This window comes from Podarcis raffonei, chromosome 5 (genome assembly GCF_027172205.1).
Source record: "Podarcis raffonei isolate rPodRaf1 chromosome 5, rPodRaf1.pri, whole genome shotgun sequence".
NCBI classification, from domain to species: Eukaryota; Metazoa; Chordata; class Lepidosauria; order Squamata; family Lacertidae; genus Podarcis; species Podarcis raffonei.
The window spans coordinates 85,014,605-85,033,370 of record NC_070606.1 but is presented as its reverse complement, the minus strand read 5'-3'; the positions used below and the strand labels follow the sequence as shown (position 1 = coordinate 85,033,370).

At 42.9% G+C, this 18,766-nt stretch overlaps 1 protein-coding gene across 5 annotated transcripts in view; it reads left to right on the top strand.

Annotated features, from left to right (window-relative positions):
- Positions 1-17,447, top strand: part of ZBBX (zinc finger B-box domain containing) — a 41,695-nt gene extending 24,248 nt beyond the window's left edge. For 4 of the 5 annotated variants that reach the window (XM_053390443.1, XM_053390444.1, XM_053390445.1 and 1 more), the window contains exons 11-20: positions 289-434; positions 1,526-1,629; positions 2,989-3,065; positions 4,783-4,931; positions 5,537-5,787; positions 10,042-10,195; positions 12,255-12,407; positions 13,269-13,517; positions 15,241-15,370; positions 17,040-17,447. In XM_053390443.1, coding sequence (XP_053246418.1) covers positions 289-434; positions 1,526-1,629; positions 2,989-3,065; positions 4,783-4,931; positions 5,537-5,787; positions 10,042-10,195; positions 12,255-12,407; positions 13,269-13,517; positions 15,241-15,370; positions 17,040-17,112 — 1,486 coding nt within the window. In that variant the 3' untranslated portion in view covers positions 17,113-17,447. The remainder of the gene's footprint in view (positions 1-288; positions 435-1,525; positions 1,630-2,988; positions 3,066-4,782; positions 4,932-5,536; positions 5,788-10,041; positions 10,196-12,254; positions 12,408-13,268; positions 13,518-15,240; positions 15,371-17,039) is intronic. The other variant, XM_053390447.1, reaches the window with a different exon arrangement.
- Positions 17,448-18,766: the final 1,319 nt, after the last annotated feature.

The following is an 18,766-nucleotide window of genomic DNA, read 5'->3' as shown; positions in this document are numbered from 1 at the left end:
GGGTTCTGACGACACGCTAAGGACCAAACCATTGTTTAACTCACAGTAGCAGGACCAGAGGAAGAGCAAAACAGCTTTGGTCTCTCTGGGATCCTGCATGTTTGTTCTGCACCATGGTTTGCCTTTGTGTTGTGACTGAGACTCAGCAAAAGACCCAGTCTGGAAGTAGATAACCATTGTGAGAAGTCAGGATCAGTTTTCTCACATTCTCTGTGCATACCAAAAAGAGTAACAGTGTGATAATAGGCTTACAGTTTTAAAGCATTTCTCTCCTCTTTGTTTTTATAGAACTCCAGTTGATAAGTTGCCAGATAGTATTATAACAGATGAACTGAAACTTGAAAAGCCACAGATTAATGAACCTGACGACACTTGGGTTGGAGGAGAGGATGATGATGAAGACGATGATGATATAGCATTTGCTCGTTTTGAAGGTTTGCTGGGCTTCTCAATCCGTCATAGAGTACCTTTATGCTCCCAGTGGCAAGCTACATCAAGAATCTGAATGGCTAATCAGGTTTATGGAATAATTGCAATTGGGACATACTGAATTCCCAAAAAGCAATTTGACAATTTACAAAGTTAAACTAAGATGCAGTTGCACCAACACGCAAATGGTGGTATGGAAAGTTGGGAGTGTGAGGTGAAGCAATTGCACAGCCATTTCATTCCTTGCCCAGAGAGGATAATATTTGAAGTACATTAACCCACTCTCTCCATGTGAAAATGGTTGTGTCGCCCAGTCCTGAGCGATGCAGGAATTGAGAAGGTTGGGCTTGACAAAAGCCAGTTATTGCAAATGTATTTTTCTTCAGTTTGTGAGATCTTAATACCCTTTCAGTGCTTCCAGTCTGCAAAGTCTGTAGATACAGGGTGCTTTAATGCTTCCTTTTTTTTGTTTGCCAACTCCACACGGCTGATAAAATCTGGTAGGAGACAAGTGAATATGGGTGTCCAGTGAATTTAGGGGTGTTAGGTGATTGTTCTTGACTTTTCCCTCAAAAACTTCATGTCAATGGTTACATATTACACTGTAATATCAGAAATGAAACTGGAAATACCTTGTCCAGGCGAGTCCTTAAAATTTTTCCTTTCTCCAGACAATCCCTTGTTACCAACCTTATCCAGATGAGTTAATCCATAATGGGGTTGGGGTTTTTTTTTTTGTCTCTGGCTCCATCCATCGCTCTGCCCACCGCACTTACTTTTCTTGTGAAATTATACTGCTGTTGAGCCATCATCCTATCCTTTTGATTCTCCATGTTTCCAGCATTTTTTGCCCATTCACTGAGCTGTTATCACACATTGTTACTACAGATAGGGATGTTCCTGCTTAGCACAAAGCGTACTACCCTAATGGTTTCAATTATTCACACCTAGAACAAGAGGCAAGAGAATACCTTGCCATTAGCGCTTCCTCAACAGACTGGAATGGCTGGCACTGTAATTTTGCAGCTGCGTAAGAACAATTATTTGTACAAATCTAAAATACAAACACTGGCAGAGTTTTAATTTTTAATTCCAGCTAAAGAAATGAAAAAGTACTGGGCAGATGTTTCCAAAGGAGAAGAGCCCGAGGCACTTCTTGCAAACGTTGAGCCCTCTCTGGAAATCAGGGTCCTTGAAGACGTAAGTGTTTTATTGCCTGGCTAGTTCAAGTTCAGTTTCATTTGTTGCACTTAGTAGACTTCACAAAATATACAGTAGCATAAATGTGTACAAATGGGATCGCCCACCACATAAAATTTCCTTCGTCTGCATTCCCGTGACAGTTAACTTGACAGGCTTGTTTTAACAAACCCACGGTTGACCGCAGTAGCACGAAGCGAGGTGAGAAGAACACAAATAATCTAAGCAGAGCTGAACACTGGTAACATTAACAGCAGTTAAAGCAGAAAATAAATAAATATGGGATCCATTGCATTACAGGCTTGTCAGGAGGAAGAAATATGGACATGAGTTTGAGAAGTGGTTGCAAAATGCATAATATACAGCATTAATGGCCCATCTTTCTAACAAATATTCAGGGCAGTTAGAGCTGGATTGCATTACAAGCCCAAATGTTTCTGCGTTGTTTATGTGTTAACTTTACGTATCCATTCTTTTAATGAATGCAGCCAAGGCAGCGGAACATTTTCATGGATTCCCTGGCATCATCTGATGGCATAAATTTAGCCAATATTTTTTGCTACATTTTGAGTCAGGGCTTACCTTGCAGTTATTTTGGGTACCCTGGAATATGCTATATAATGTGCACCAAGAGTGTGCTCTTTTTAAGTTACAGAGAGTGCCTTGGTTATATCAGCGAAAAAGCAAACTCAGCCCTTGTGGCTGGGATTAAGAGGATGGGTATATAGGTCCAGGGGACCCCCTGAATTATAGCCTCTGTCATATTAGAAGGAAAGTGCAGAATGAGCTCTATTTATACCCTACCTACTTATGCTGTGAAGGCACAGCTGACTATGCTGGACCAAACAGGTCATTGATTTTTATAACAATTCTTGTGGCTTCTGCTTCGATGAAATGGATTTGCCCAGTCAACAAGCGTAAAATGAATGCATTGTATTAAAACTATTTTCTACACAGGCTTATTATTAAGAGCAATTGTTGAGAGTCATTAGCTCCCAAACAGTGGCTTCTCTCCTTTTTGTTATCTATCCGTATTGGGAGGCAAAGTGGGATGGGAATGGAACTTGTCTGGTGCAACAGGAAGCCTTGTTTGTTGGTTTAACAAATTTTATATGCTGCTTGGTGGTAAGAAAAACTGTTTTAAGCGGTCTACAAAAATATAAAATATTAAAATTATCTTTTAAAAACAGGCCCAACCCTCAGACAACCAAGGGTTTGTTGTGTCTACAGTACCATGTAATTGTTTAGATTTTAGGTTACAGTATTGCGAACATGACTGGGCTTAGGATGGAGTGGACTGAGATTCTCTTTTGAATGAATGAATGAATGAATGAATGAATAAGTTTTCTTTCTGATAAGGCTTGCAAAGAGGAGCCAGAAGAACCTGCCAATTTTGTGGTGTCAGAAGCTGGATCTGATGATTTGATTGATTACAGGTAACGATTACAGCCTAATTATGGAACATGGTTACACACATTTGTGCTGACACATTTTGATTTGCATCCTGCAGTTTTTTATTCAAATCAGAACCTGAACAGGCAAATATTAGAGAAGAAAGTAGCCCATTTCATGCGATATTCCAGGGCAAGGGGGCTCCACGCATTGAAAAGGGGTAGCAGCATCACACCGCTGGCCCTGCTTCCAGGTCACCTGATTCCCCAAGCCCCACCCCTGATGTCCACACATTGAGTGTATACACCTGCAAAACAGAATCCTGCAGGTGTAAATTCTGGATCCATTGAAAATCTGTTGGCGTATAAGGCTAGGCATGCAGGCTTCCCTTTTGCAGGTCTCAGAGGTGTGGAAAGGGAAGCCACATTACACCGGAGGCAGGGCATGGAGTGCAATGCTGTTGCCTTTTCAGTGTATAGATGCCCCTTTACTGTAATAATGCATGAAGGATCTTCCCAACATAAACCTATTATGAGCATAAGAAGAGCCATTCTGGATGAGGCTCAAGGTCCAGCATGTATTTCTCAAAGTGACCAGCCAGATGCCTGTGGAACCCCAAAGGCAGAACATGCACATGACAGCATTCTTCCCACTTGTGATTTCCATTAGCTGGTGCATGGAAGCATGCTGCCTTCAACAGTGGAGCTATCTGGCTTCTGATTTTAAGTTGTAAAAGCCCCATTGCCTCATCCCCTTCATGTGAGCAATGTGTGCAGAGGCTTCTGCTATTTCATCTCTTCAGAGTCCGCTTCAACTGAAGGATCTCATCCGCTGCTCAGTCTCCTGAAATTCATATTTTAGAATCTTTAACTTGGCCTCATTTTTTCCCCTTTGTTTCCTGAAACATGTAGCACATATTTTTGTACTTAAATTACAGCTTAAAAAAAGCAGCAGTGCAATTAATGAAATATTCTGTGTGGAATGTAAATGCAAAAGTAATTATCCTAGATAAAAATCATAATCACCACACAAAATCAGTATCAAATGGCTTCAGTGTAAAATGATCACATGGTCTGAATGCAGCAGCTGGACTGGTGACTGGGAGTGGTTGCCGAGACCGTATAACACCGGTCCTGAAAGACCTACACTGGCTCCCAGTACGTTTCCGAGCACAATTCAAAGTGTTGGTGCTGACCTTTAAATCCCTAAACGGCCTCGGCCCAGTATACTTGAAGGAGTATCTCCACCTGTTCAGCCCAGACGCTGAGGTCCAGCTCCGAAGGCCTTCTGGCGGTTCCCTCACTGCGAGAAGTGAGATTACAGGGAAGCAGGCAGGGGGCCTTCTCAGTAGTGGCACCTGCCCTGTGGAATGCCCTCCCATCAGAGGTCAAGGAAATAAAAAACTATCAGACATTTAGAAGACATCTGAAGGCAGCCCTGTAAATTGGTAAATTTTTAATGTCTGATGTTTTACAATGTTTCATATGGCTGGAAAAACCCAGCCAAATGGGCGGGGTATAATAATAATAATAATAATAATAATAATAATAATAATAATGTGTTTTAAAAGCCTTTCTTTAAAAAGAAGTCATTCTCTCTCTCTCTCTCTCTCTCTCTCTCTCTCTCTCTCTCACACACACACACACACACACACACACATATATGTATTTAAATATGTTTATCTCCCATAGACCTGTAGGAAGTTGCTTTAATGTGGCAATTTGCTCATTTTCTGTTTCAATTTTTGTCTTGTCCCTCAAGTGGACCCACGTCGGAAAATCAGAAAACTGAACCTGACGTTTTTCTGGCACAAGCTGGCAATATTACCACCAGGTCATCGCTTTCACCTGCAGCTCAGAAAGAACAGTGTGTAAATGTGCTTCATAATAAACAGAAAGAAACACCTCGAGGTGAGCTTATGGTAGTCACTTCTACTGGTAAAAGAGGATTTGTGTTGACATAGTTTTCTCCCCCAGAGTAGGTGGTTTGTGTTTGCACAGATGTCGTAACCCACGGATAAGTGACAACTTCTGTGCTTATTCCCAAGGGTGCACTCCTTCCTAAAAACCAATAGTGGGTACCTTTTAACCTCTATAACTAACTGTTTCTGTTGACTATGCAGTCAGGCAGGCAGCCTGAATCTCCCAGCATTCAGAAATGCTAGATGAGCCTTTGACCCTTAAGCATCATTCCTGGAGTATGTACCACCGAGTAAAGATTTGTTTAAGGGAAGCAGCTTAAGGTGAAATGTGGCAAGGAGGAAATAATAAAATATAGCTATCTTCCTGCTTTCAAACTTACATAGGCGGTTTTTTTGTGGACTGAACCTACTTTGTTCCTAGCTTCTGTCTGGATGTGCAGCCCCTGAGTGCAGGTCTCTGGTTTTACATGCGAGTTGATGTAACTTGTGTGTTAATGGCCTATTTTAAGGCAGTCATTTGAGAAACTACATGCAGGGATTTGAACTGACATGGTTTCTTTCTTTCTCTCTCTCTTTTTTGCTTCAATTCTTTAGCAAGAGCACCTTTTGCAGAGTCAAGAAAAGCAGATGGCGCTTGGGGCTGTTCCGGCGCAGAGGAAACGGTTCCTTGCACCCCTTTTAAAGGAGCTGCAGCAAATGAGAAGCATTCGAAGACAAGGAAGATCAGCACTCACAAGAAATCGGAGCAGGCTTCTAGACCGCCCAAATCGGCTCCGAGGGAACCTTGCGCAGTAATGTCCGCAGAGTCACACGAAGCGTCGCCACTCACTGCCAAGTCTTCAGTGGTAAAAATAAATAAATAAAAGGAATTAAACTCCACTTTTGTTTTTTTGGGAGAGGGGGCGGGTGCCATTTCCTCGTTATTTGTTGAACTATTAGTAGAATAACAGCAGGAATAAATTTCTGTCTTGTATGGCGCACTGCACTTTTTTTTCATTTCATCTTGTGAATGGGGCCATTTTTGTGCCAGTTGAACCACTGCATTGTTTCATCTGTCTGGAGAGAAGAGAAGAGCAGGTGTGGGGAAAGGGGACAGCACAGGATGCAGAAGGAAAGAAGCTTTCTTACTCCCAAGTCCTCAGAGGAAAGGGCTCTGGCTCAGTGAGAGAGCATCTGCTTTGCATGCAGAAGGTTCTGGGTCCAATCCCTGGTATCTCTGGGTAGGGCTGGGAGAGAAATCCTGAAGGGTTTCTGCCAGTCTTAGTATAAACCATGAAGCTCTTTGGGTGACCTTGGACTAGTTCTGCCTCTCAGACTAGCCTACCTCATAGATTGTTGTGGGGATTAAATAAGAAGAGGGAGAAACAAGTATGCCGCCTTGAGCTCCTTGAAGAAGAAAAAAGGCGGGGTATAAATGCAGCAAATAGGGATGCGGGTGGCGCTGTGGGTTAAACCACAGAGCCTAGGACTTCCCGATCAGAAGGTTGGCGGTTTGAATCCCCGTGACGGGGTGAGCTCCCGTTGCTCGGTCCCTGCTCCTGCCAACCTACAGTTCAAAAGCACATCAAAGTGCAAGTAGATAAATAGGTACCGCTCTGGCGGGAAGGTAAACGGCGTTTCCATGCACTGCTCTGGTTCGCCAGAAGCGGCTTAGTCATGCTGGCCACATGATCTGGAAGCTGTATGCCGGCTCCCTCGGCAAATAAAGCGAGATGAGCGCTGCAACCCCAGAGTCGGCCACGACTGGACGTAATGGTCAGGGGTCCCTTTACCTTTACCTAAGCAAGAATATGGAGGTAAAAGCATAGGTTGGCTCTACCTCCTGGTTGACTGCTAGCATTTCCTCTCCCTCACCCTGTTTCATTTAGGACTCTTTGGTGGCAATATTCCCCATTCATAGAATAATTCCACGAGGTAAAGGTAAAGGTAAAGGTACCCCTGCCCGTACGGGCCAGTCTTGACAGACTCTGGGGTTGTGCGCCCATCTCACTTAAGAGGCCAGGGGCCAGCGCTGTCCGGAGACACTTCCGGGTCACGTGGCCAACGTGACAAAGCTGCATCTGGCGAGCCAGCGCAGCACACGGAAACGCCGTTTACCTTCCCGCCAGTAAGCGGTCCCTATTTATCTACTTGCACCCGGGGCTGCTTTCGAACTGCTAGGTTGGCAGGCGCTGGGACCGAGCAACGGGAGCGCACCCCGCCGCGGGGATTCGAACCGCCGACCTTTCGATCGGCAAGCCCTAGGCGCTGAGGCTTTTACCCACAGCGCCACCCGCGTCCCACGAGAGGATCCAACAAATGGAAAAGATTCATTTCAATGGATTATCCGGCATCCATGGGTGGTTCCCTGAACAGAATCCAAGAGGAAATCCCGGGGGGGGGGAATCCTACCCACCCTCCAAAAATATCTCAAGGGAGCCCCCCACCCCCATTTTTCTCCGATTCTAGGAACAAAGAGGCCCCACGTAACTGCTGCCTGGTGGGACATTGGGAATATGATTTTCTCCTCCTCTTCCTTACTATTTTAATCTCCCATACATCCACACAACTGACTTTGGGGAAGGGTCTTGAGAGTGCCTGAAATTGGAGGATTTTCTTTTCTTTTTTAGTTTAGAGGCAATTGTGATTAAGTGGTACATAAATTGTAGAACTAAAGAATACACAGGCGGAGAGCATTGCTTGCGGAGGTTCTGTTCCCGGCCCCCCCGGGCACGTGGATGTAGGACGTATCAGTGTGCTCCATCCCCCCCCGCCCTGCTCCTGTTTTGCCCCCATTCTGCTTTCTTCTGGGTCCCAAAGGACCTGCACATCAACAATTGTCCTTCAGTTGGGTGCGCCTAAAACGGTTGCTGCCTGTATAATTTTTTTGTGCCTGCATTTTTTTGCTTTTCAGCAAAACTCTATAAACAGAATCAAGCAGGAAATTAGGATTCTGCTAAAGGGGTCATCTTTAAAAAGTTATATAAGTGTAAAACATTTCTGAAGGGTGTGTCCACCCTTTAATCCATTCTAAGTTACAAGCCAATGGTCAGCAGCTCAACAGGGCCACAGTGCAGAGAAAGTGCATAGAAAGTTTCATTGTCATCATGCTAGGAGGGGATGATAGAATAGTTCTTTATTACATGCTACTACCTTCCTTTGGGGATGCGGGTGGCGCTGTGGTATAAAACCACTGAGCCTCTTGGGCTTGCAGATCAGAAGGTCGGCGGTTCGAATCCCCACGACGGGGTGAGCCCCCGTTGCTCGGTCCCAGCTCCTGCCAACCTAGCAGTGCGAAAGCACGCCAAAAAAAGAGCAAGTAGATAAATAGGTACCGCTCCGGGGGGAAGGTAAACAGCGTTTCCGTGCGCTGCAGCGTTTCGGTGTTCGGTTGCGCCAGAAACGGCTTAGTCATGCTGGCCACATATCCCGGAAAAACTGTCTGCAGACAAATGCCGGTTCCCTCGGCCTGTAAAGCGAGATGAGTGCCGCAACCCCAGAGTCATCTGCGACTGGACTTAACTGTCAGGGGTCCTTTATCTTTTACCTTCCATTACTTTTGCTTGATTTGGCTTTCTTAGACTTTGATGCCTTCCTAGAGGGGTTCATATTGCTCTGTGTTTCAAACAGCATCTAGGAACAATATTGGCCAAGTTGTTTATAAACATCTGCCCCCCCAGAAGCCGCATCAGTAGGTCAGATTTTCCACTGCCTAAGTCACTGAAAGTGATTTATTATTTAAGGAGTAAGCAAGGACAAGGACTAGATCTGTTCATTAAAAATTAGAGGGGGGGGGAATATTCCAGTGTGGTCGATTTAGAGGATATGTTTCTAAAATGAGCTGTGGTTCATTTCACTTCTCTCGAGTTGTTAAAGTGTGTTTTTGCTTATATAAGTTGAAGATTGATTAAAGGACAATTATTTATTTGATAAGATGTTTGCTTTCCCTAAATACGGCATATAGTTTTTTATGGAATTGCATTTTGTGTATGCACTGTTGATTTGGATCTTGATTTTTGCTGTTATGTTGACAACCACAATTTTATTTTTAAAAAATATACAAAAATTGAAGAGAAATAAGAAGCAGTGGCTTGGAATTTGCTCTCATTCATTAGCTCTGGAGGGGCCAGGAATACTATTAGGGACTCAAATTGGAGGAAAACAGATCAGTAGCTTGCTGGACTCTAGCCTTGGCAGGAATTTCAGAATATTCTTAAAGCAGACATTTGGGAAACTTTGACCCTGCATTCCCATCAACCCCAGCCAGCATGACCAATGGTATGGGATGCTATGAGTTGCAGTTGCAACAAAATCTGGAGTCCCACAATCTTGGTGACACAATATATAATAGAGGATTTTTTGTGCTTGCCTTGTAAGATGTACATTTAATGTATTTAATGCAACCACAGCAATGCAGTTTTTGTGACCTTTTAAAAGTCTGAGTTTCATTTTTATGCATAATTTCAACCCTGTGTAACTAAGCGAATTTCAACATTGCCAAAATTCCTAGCTTTTTGAAGAAAGACAATACATGTGGATAACTTTAGCTTTTTAATATCTGTATGATATTTAAAGAATAGTTTTAAGGGTAAAGCTGTACACCATATAGGGCCTCTACAGACATTTGCCATGGTGTATTAAACCATTGTTCAGGATTGGCTGCAAACCAGGTTGTCAAACTGATTGAATTGCATTTTCCAACCAGGATTAAAGCGGCCATTGTAAGTATACTTTGTTGGGAGCAAGTCCCACTGAATTCAGGGGCCTTCCAAGCAGATACGCATAGGATTACATTGTCACTGTTCCATCTGTGTCAAGCAAACCGTGGTTAAGGCAGCTTTTCAGCCTCTCCCAATTGCTCTTGCTTGCAAATTGACAGTCAGGCCATGTTGGTGTTTTCATGTACAGCCCCACTTAGACACAAGTTAATTTAGCTGAGAAAGGTACACCTGGGTTAGTACCAACACAGCGCACCATGGTTAGTACTAACCTGGTTTAACCATTCTCTCTTCACCAGGACAGAGAAGATTTCAAATTTTAAAAATGCAGTGTTGCTGGGAAAGCTTATGTCAAGTGGCTTCAAAACAGCGTTGTCTTCCCAATCTTCTTTCTCTCCCCAGTTGTTACAGGAAATAGCCCAGAAGGAGAAACCTAGCTGTGCCCCATATCGAGGGCTTGAGGAATTCTTTACAAGCTGTGAGCAAGTTATGATGGAATCGTTTCCTTCGCCACGTGCAGGCAGGCAATCGCCAAGCCGTGGCATTTCATTTTCAGGTAGTAATGCAGAATCAAACACCTGTTTCCATGCGTGTTGCTTACTGAGCACATTGGCTTTAGGGCATGGTAGCCTCAGTTGCATATTTAAGTACACACAGCATCCTTATCTGGATATGCCAGGTCTAGGACATCATGTATAAGTGCATTTGGCATAAGCTGGTGTAACTGCCATACTGAGAAGGCGCAAGGAAAAGATTGTAGCAGCAAAACCAAAGAGACAAAAGCATGTCATTCTTTCATGCTTTAAGTTGTAAAGCCGTGTTTATCATACTTGTAGTGGGAAACGCAATTATGTAAGTCACCTGGAAATGTCTTGATTTTCCTCTCTGAAGCAAAGCTTTGATGAGGCCTGTTTTCCCTTAATAACTGTGCATTAAGCTCTTTGGGAAATTATTAAGGAGCCATTAGCAGTCATAAATCAGTTGCTTGAGTACACAAGCTAATTGTTAAATGAAAATTAACAAGCGACTTACTTTCACTCTTCTTAGAATGTGTTTGTATTTTGCTCTTGTACTCTTTTGAAGTGAAAGTTAGGATCCAGCCTTCACAGATCACTCTGGCTTGCAGCCTTGGAGGGATCGTGCACTGAAGGGTTCAGCTATGGCCAGGGACAATTCCCACCAACTGTGCCTGTTTATTTAAAGACTGTTCATGGGTTTCAGCTGGAGACACTGTTTGATGGCAGGACAGTGTTATACCCAGTGCCCCAGAGTTTCCATTCTAATCCTCCGGGCACAATACAAAACGCTCATCTTCTTCTGTCAAACTGCTAATGACCATGCCCTATTGTACCTTAAAATGTTTTTGTTTAGGCAAACCTGTCTAGATGTGGAGAAATTATATGTGTTTTATTTCTTTTTAGCTACTGTTTATTCTAATCATCTTTCAAATATTTTAAAATACCTAATTTTAACTTTTTGTATTGATAATTTCAGTGTTTCATTTTATATTTTTGAAAACTGCTTAGTGATTTTTATTTTTTACAACCAGGTAACATATAAATTTTATTAAGCAAATAAAATAAATAAAATATCTGAAAGACCTTCATCCAATCAAATGTTTTTTATTTGATCTGATCACCTGCCTTTTAACAGACTAATCTTAATTAACAAATAATTAAATGTGCATATTTGCAAAATCTCAGTATAGGTGCTTGTTGACATGTTTAAGAAACAGAGATAATTTAATAAGCTATAGGTCCATATGCAGCAGTAAAGGCCCCCTCTTCATTCTTTATTACATAAAACAGGAGAGCCTCTAAAAATTAACAGTTTGTGGAATGAAAGTCACCCTTGTTCATTGACGCTGGTGCCATCAATTAATCAGCTAACAATCTAGTGGACTGATGGTGGCAATTAAACCAATCGAAGCTTGCATTTTTTTCCTCTTCCCCACCCCTCATTCCATCTGTTGTCTTTGTGCTGTGTAAGTCCCATTTACTGGAATTAGACCTCAAAGAGCAACTTGGCACACAGAATTGTAGAAGGTGAAGCCTTAGCTATGCATGGAAGCAAATAGTTGGGGAAACATCATCTGTTTCATTTCTGTGTGCCAGTTTATTGTTAAAGGCATGGGACCAGGGAGAGAAGAGGCAGAACTCCTGTAAAGTATGACCTGCAAGTCCTGGGAATGGAGTGAGGACCCAGTGCATGTAAATAATCTGTGTGGATGCCAGGGGCGTACGAAGTGGGGGGGCGGAGGGGGCGGTCCGCCCTGGGTGCCACTCGGGGGTGTGTGTGTGTGACAAGATGGCCCCTGCCTCCCCCCAGCTGTAGAGCGACCAAGGGCATGCACAATCAGTATGGGCGCAGCTCACGCAGTGTCCGTACGGGCTGCCACTCTCTTGCACCGTCTGTACGGGCTGCCTCTCACACGGCGACCGTATGGGATGCTGCGCATGCGCCACCGGGTGGTTCGTCCTGCCCTGGCTGCCTGAGAGAGTTCCTCTGCCGCTGGCGGATGCGTTTAAAAGCAAGTGTAATCTGTCCAACCAAATAATGCTTTAAGAAGAAAATTCTGATTATGGGAATTAAACATCTACCTTTTTCAACTCCAGGGTCTCAGCAGTGGATGAGGCAGTTCAGCTTAAGTGAATGTGCTGATGAGTCTGTAGTGCAAGATGTCTTGGAAAGAGAGCTTGGCAGACCATCAAGTAGACTGGGAAGGCAAAGCCCAGGTCCAAGAGCTTATCGGTCGAAGTTGTCCATCGGTAAGAGCCCAACATAAAAAGCACGCTTGCACTGTGAAACCAGGACAAAGTACATCCACTGTTGCTATTCCTGATTTTCCCGGGTTCCAAAATGTGCAGAGCACCTCCATGAGGACTAGAGGCTCCTTACTTCACAAATTCACCTTCCAGCTCACAGAACAAGAACTGAAGGGAGTAGGAGGAGAACTGTGTTTGTGTGTGTGTAATTATAATGATGAATTAGGGGCGGGGGAGGCTTAAGTGCTTGAATACAGGAGTTAGAGTTAAGTATATGGCTTTTCTTGAACAAAGAAAGGGGATTTTGATATATTTTTTAATTAAAAAAAATCAAATATGGGTTGCAAGAGTTCAAGTATTGATAATGTCATATTTACTAATAGTCAACTCCTTCCCCAAGTGTGGAGCATGAATTTGGTATTAGTGGGTCAAAAACAGTACCACCTACACATAAGAGGATGGGGGGACCACAAAGTTTGCAGATATGCAAAAAACAATAATACTTTGATTGAAAACTCCTATTTTAACATGTCACAGAACAACATACTTTTAATTTTCCTCCTGCACCTGTTACTTCATGACTGTATGTGCAAGTATGATGAGTTTTCACGCTTTCATTTTTTGGGGTTTCATGTTAAAAAAAGTTAGATATAATTGGGCCTTCAACATTACTTCAGCCTGATTCCTGTCCAGATTGAGGTGGTTTCTAGATTTGGAGATGCAGTGCTGCTTAGTGTGTTTGTAAACACCCTTTGGACCCATGCCTAATGTTTTCTAGAATAGGGAAGGACTTTTTATGCATATCTCTAGAAAAGAAAATTTTTGTAGCAGGTCTTTAACAGCAAATCATTCTCACATTTTCAGAAAATGCCTTTGCAAGGCCCCTTTCTGCAAATATTCCTTTTTGCAGAACCATCACACCCACACTTCGCCCTTCTTCAGTTCTTCAGACAGGATCCGAAAGCTCAGCTACCTGGCCTTTATCCCGAGCAGCTTCTGAAATTTCAGAGATTGAAGGCATTGATGTCACCGAACATGATGATCCTTTCTTGGAATACAGTACTGATCAACAAGCCTTAGCAGATTTAGAAGACGAATGGCAAAGTAATGCGGGTAATTATGCAATATCATTAAACTCCCATTCTGAAAGATGTATTTTTGGTAGCTTGATTATCTGTATAGTCTGCGTTTATGCTCAGCTGGATGTTTTTCATTTTCCCATATTCTCTGGATTATAAAGAAGGAAGTCCACAATATTGGGACATAAGCAACAACACTTCTCTGATTCCCTGATCCCTAGGCAAACATTGGGTGAAGTCGGGTAGGCACAAACTAAACATACCCAGCTCCCTCAACTGTTCCTCCTAAGGTTTGGTTTCCAGACCCTTGATCATCTTGGAGAAGGCAGAAGAGAGCAGTACTATTAACTACACCTGATGTGGACACTGTACTTCTGTTGATGCAGCCTATAATAGTATTAGCAATTTTGCTGCTGCATCACGCTGTTGACGCTTGTGATCTACTAAGACCCCAAGATCCAGGTGTCTCCCATCTTATATTTGTGCAGCTGGTTCTTCCTGAATAAGTGTCAAACCTTACATTTGTCCCTATTGAAATTAATTTTGTTAGTTTTGGCTCAGTTTTTGCCCTCTATGCTCCAGCCAGCCAAGCAACCAACATAATCAAGGAAGCCTTCTAGCCTGGCAGGAGCGCTCGAGGAGAGTGCAGAATAGGGCTGCTGAGGGTGTGGCTCAGAAGGTTGTGTGGCCTGTGGAGAGTCCCACGGGCCAGTTAGAAAGGTCCAGGGGCCACATTTGATTCCCAGGCCTGAGGTTCCCCTTCTCTGGCATAGCATATTGGAGGGATTCTAGTCTCTAGCGAAATTTAAATCCCACAGACGGGATTGTTTTGAGCAACTCATTGGCCCACAATGTTGAGCGTCTAAATGGAATCAAAACATGACCACCCTGCCTCAGATTTTGGGTGACTCTCAGATGCACTCAGTGTTAGGAGCTCGTCCTACACTCGAGTAGGACCCTGGCAGAGACACATGCCCACCTGGCATGTTCTCTCCCTCCTGGTTGATCGTTCGGGAGCTTCAAAAGCTTTCTTCAGCCTGAACATCACAGCGACCGATGCCAACAGACATCGGCACACTTAGGGATCCGCAGAGTCTTCGCAGTTGGGTAACAGACCTCAGCAACTCAGCATTTTGGCTAATCTACTTTATTTACACATAAACACACACCGAGCACTGCAACATGGCTCCCTCTCTCTCTAGCATCAGACAGCAAAGAGAAAAAGAACAAAGGACAATAGTCCCACTTCACGGAACACAGTAACACACCACTCTGTGGAGTCAAAACATACACCGTCACGTGATAGACAAAAATCCCATGACTGCAATCATGGAGGAATTCTAACACTCAGTCCCCCATGCAGTTTCCGCAAGATGCAAAGCAGCTGTGCCTACCCCTGTTAATCTGTGCTGCAGAGTGCAGACAGGGAGAATTGCAGGATCAGTTGGAGCGATGCCTTTGCTAGCATTTCCAGTTTAGCACTAAAGCGCTGAATCGGCAGTGTGGGATGCTCTCATGAGGGTATAATAACAGAGGCAGGTGCTATGTATTATGAACTATAGTACTATGGACTTGCCCTACATTGGAGAGTTTCTAGCAATATTTTGAGCTGGAGTATATCCCCCTCCCCCAGTTTTAATACACAAAATGTCACATTTTGACGGCTCTGACTGTTCTTTCTCATGCTCTGTGCGAATTTCAGGCACCTTAGTACTTCTGTTGCTTGTTACTAAAAGAAAATACTTACAAAATTTCAGATCCTTGGGAAGAATTCAGTGACTTAAGCTCTGGAGACTTCAGTAGACATTCAAAGGGGGCATGTCAGAATCTTCCCGATTTCCTTAATAGCCATGAAATAAAAGACTACAGTAAAGGTGATGCTATAAGGTGAGTTAACTTTTACAAGAGGGTAAAAGAAATGTAAAAACCAAACTCCCAAATCCAGCATTTCACATTCCGTGTAACAACGAACTTTCCTTTATACGACGCATGTGACAAAATCAAATCAGAATTCTGCTTACAAACGCTAGAGGTCTGCATGGTTTGCCAGATGAGTCCTGCACCCTCTCATCTAGGTTAATTTATTTTTCCTAATTATCTGCTAATATGGCTTGTTTCTCAATTATCAGCTCATCTCCTCTTCACTGAGAAGTGATTAATTATGCAAGATTTGAAAGCATTAACTTTCCCCAGCTTTTGTTCTTTTTTAACAAAATACAGCCTTCTAATGAGAACCCTCTTCAGGACACTTTCTCATTCTGCTTTTTCAAAGCCTGCTATCTCTCACCATGGGGCTTTTTCTTGCCCCAGACATATAAGAACAGTAAGATCGCCTCCAAGCTTCACATGTAACATGCAACATGGTTCTTTTAGTGGTCGGGTGGCGGGGGCGCAGGTAGCAGAGATTACTTTCTTTAGAAAAACAGGGGGGGGGGGAATTCGATTGTGTGGTATGTTGAGCTTTGGGTATCAAGTGTACCCAACAGAGATGTGCACCAACAGTAGGCAGAGCCAGCTAATTTTGATTTCCTTCCCAACATCCTGCATGTTCAGTTCCACAGTCACTATAAACATGGAGGCTGTGGAGGAGGCTGACAACCATTGCCACTCCATGGATTGGTTGTAAGTCAAAAGGTCCTGAATATAGCTCAGTTGGTAGAGCACAAGGCTCTTAATCTCTGGATTGTGGGTTCTAGCCCGACGTTCTGCAAAAGATCCCTGCATTGCAGGGTGTTGTTTTAGATCACCATTGTGGTCCCTTCCAATTCTACAGTTCTGTGATTCTATGAGGGCAGGTTCTCACCTTTTTTGCACTATACCCTAACATTTGCAAGTGCGTTTTACTTCCTGTTTTATATTTGGCAAATAACCAAACAATTTAACCCCTGTGTTGCAAACAATAGTCAGTAATATCCAAGGCACCACAATGACCAAATACAATGATACAATATCAATATACACTCTTTATATAATATTAACTATATGAAATCACATAAACAGAAAACTTATGAATCTCTGAAAGTCACAAAATATGCGCTCTTAATAGATTCTCTTGAAAATATAAAACCAAATAAACATAGAAGTCTCTGAAAGTCTTTGAAGACTATGCAAGTCTCTGAAAGAAGCAATGTATCAGATTCTTATCTGGTGAAAACAAGGCTGTTTATGGCGTCCAACGCTGCCAAAGTAGTTTGCAAACAGACGTTGTGAACAGTGATTCCGGATATATTTGGCAAAGGCTTTAAAAGAATGGACGGAACAGGACAAATAATTTCCACTTTCCGAAACAGTAGGTGGTCTGATCTTCTATGCCAATCCGAGAGCGATAATAGGTTGAATCTAACCAAGTCATAATCACAGTAGACCTTTGGAAGTCAATGGGCATGACTACCAAGCCCAGCAATTTCAGTGGGTATCACTTAAATGGATGCAAGCCACTGGTTACATATCTGTTTTGCTTCATTGTTATTAATCTTATCTCTGTATCGGGAACTTGATTGCATTTGGATTTCTGGAAACAAAACAGCTGAACCTTTTAATTATGTTTTATTTTTAGAGTTTATGACGAAAGCCATACAGACGATGAGGAAGACCAGAGGGACAAGCAGCAGGTGATAGAATTGCAGTGAAAAACACACACAGAAACACACACACACACACAGAGGAATCGAACTTGATGTACCCTTCTGCTTCAATCCATATAAAATCATCAGGCTGAGGCGCTTATCTCTCCAGCACGGCAGGTTAACTGAGCTGATGTGAAGACAAATCTCAAATAAATAAAATGCATGTTGATGCAGAAAAACAAACAGAGAGAAACGTGTTTGGGCTCTTCCTACTTCGCTACTTCCATTGTTTTCTCCTTTTATATTTGTTCAATGCATCTGTACCTTGCTCTTCAACCAGAGAAGCTCCCAACGTGGCCAGCAAATCCGTATAAATAAAAACACAAAATTATGTGTTTCCCTTGCAAAAGATGAATTAGGTTCACCCTGGCCAAGCAAGAGGAGGAATGGTGTATTGTTCCATTGTAACAATTTTTTAGTTGCTGTTCGCTAGAGAAGGTTTGTGGCTATAAGGTTTTCTGGTTTGTGGAGATAGCAGCCTTGGTGGGAAAGCTGCAGATTCCAGCTGTATTGTATGATCAGGCGGCTGGCGTGGCTTTGACCGTTATGTAGCAAGTGGGGACCTGCAGCAAAACCTTGTAGTATTCCTCTCTTCTCTAAACAAGAGTGCTGCTGTTCAGGCTCTCAACTCTCTGGATCTTGTACTCTTGGAAGGAAAAACCCCAGGAGATCTTCCTTATTCCTAGACAAAACTTAATGGTGGATATAGTATGAAAATTGAAAACAGTCCTAGAACATCAACACAGAACAGTACCTTCAGATTGATTTGGTATCAGTTTTTTGAATACCACAAAGGCAAGATTGCCTTATAGCTGGCATGGATTCACCCACAAATGTCCTTTTTTGCTGCTATCCTTCCTGAGCACAGGCAGGGCTGGAATGGGTCCTCTGCAAAAGAGGCTAGTGGCAACTTTAAAGGGCTACAAATTTATTGCAGCACTTTTGGTGAACTATGGTCAGATGGATGAAATGGTCTGTAGTCCGCAAAAGCTTGTGCCGCAATAAATTTGTGGTGTCAAAAGACTTTGTGGTTTATACTTCATGGAGGGTCCCCAACGGGCTTATAGCAGTGGTGTGGGCCTTTAGTCAACAGGCATCGTTGCCATAAGTCCCGGTCCCCCAGAATTGGCTACACTTTTATGGCATCTTGCCTTGGAAACGTGCTACACTGGTGATGTGTTGATTCATTGGCTGTGTCTCATACCCTTGAAGAAAAATGTAGAAAGTGCACTGAACAGTACTGTGAGAGAACTCTAGAATCAAGAATCACTTTAATCTTTGTAAATATTAATACAAACTAATTCTCACTTTCCTTGGTAGTTTCTGTGTGATCTTAGCTCGCTACTAAGTTAATTCTGTTTTCTTTTTGTCAGCTTTTTTCCTGTCAGTGATGCCCGACTTCTTTTAGACCTATCATTAAAAAAAATAATCATTGCTGTCACACAAGGTCTGTCGTACGGTTCTTGTTGATAAGTGTTTACCCTCTTTGCATCTCTTGCAGTAAAAACGCAACTTTTTATGAACACGTTAGAAGAGAACAAAGACCCCTTTTAACTAGTTTTTGAAACGGGGATGGATAGTAGCTGTTCCCTGTTAATTCAGTCATTAACCTCTCCCAGATTACTTCCTTTGGCTATGCTGTCTCACTTGCCACCCA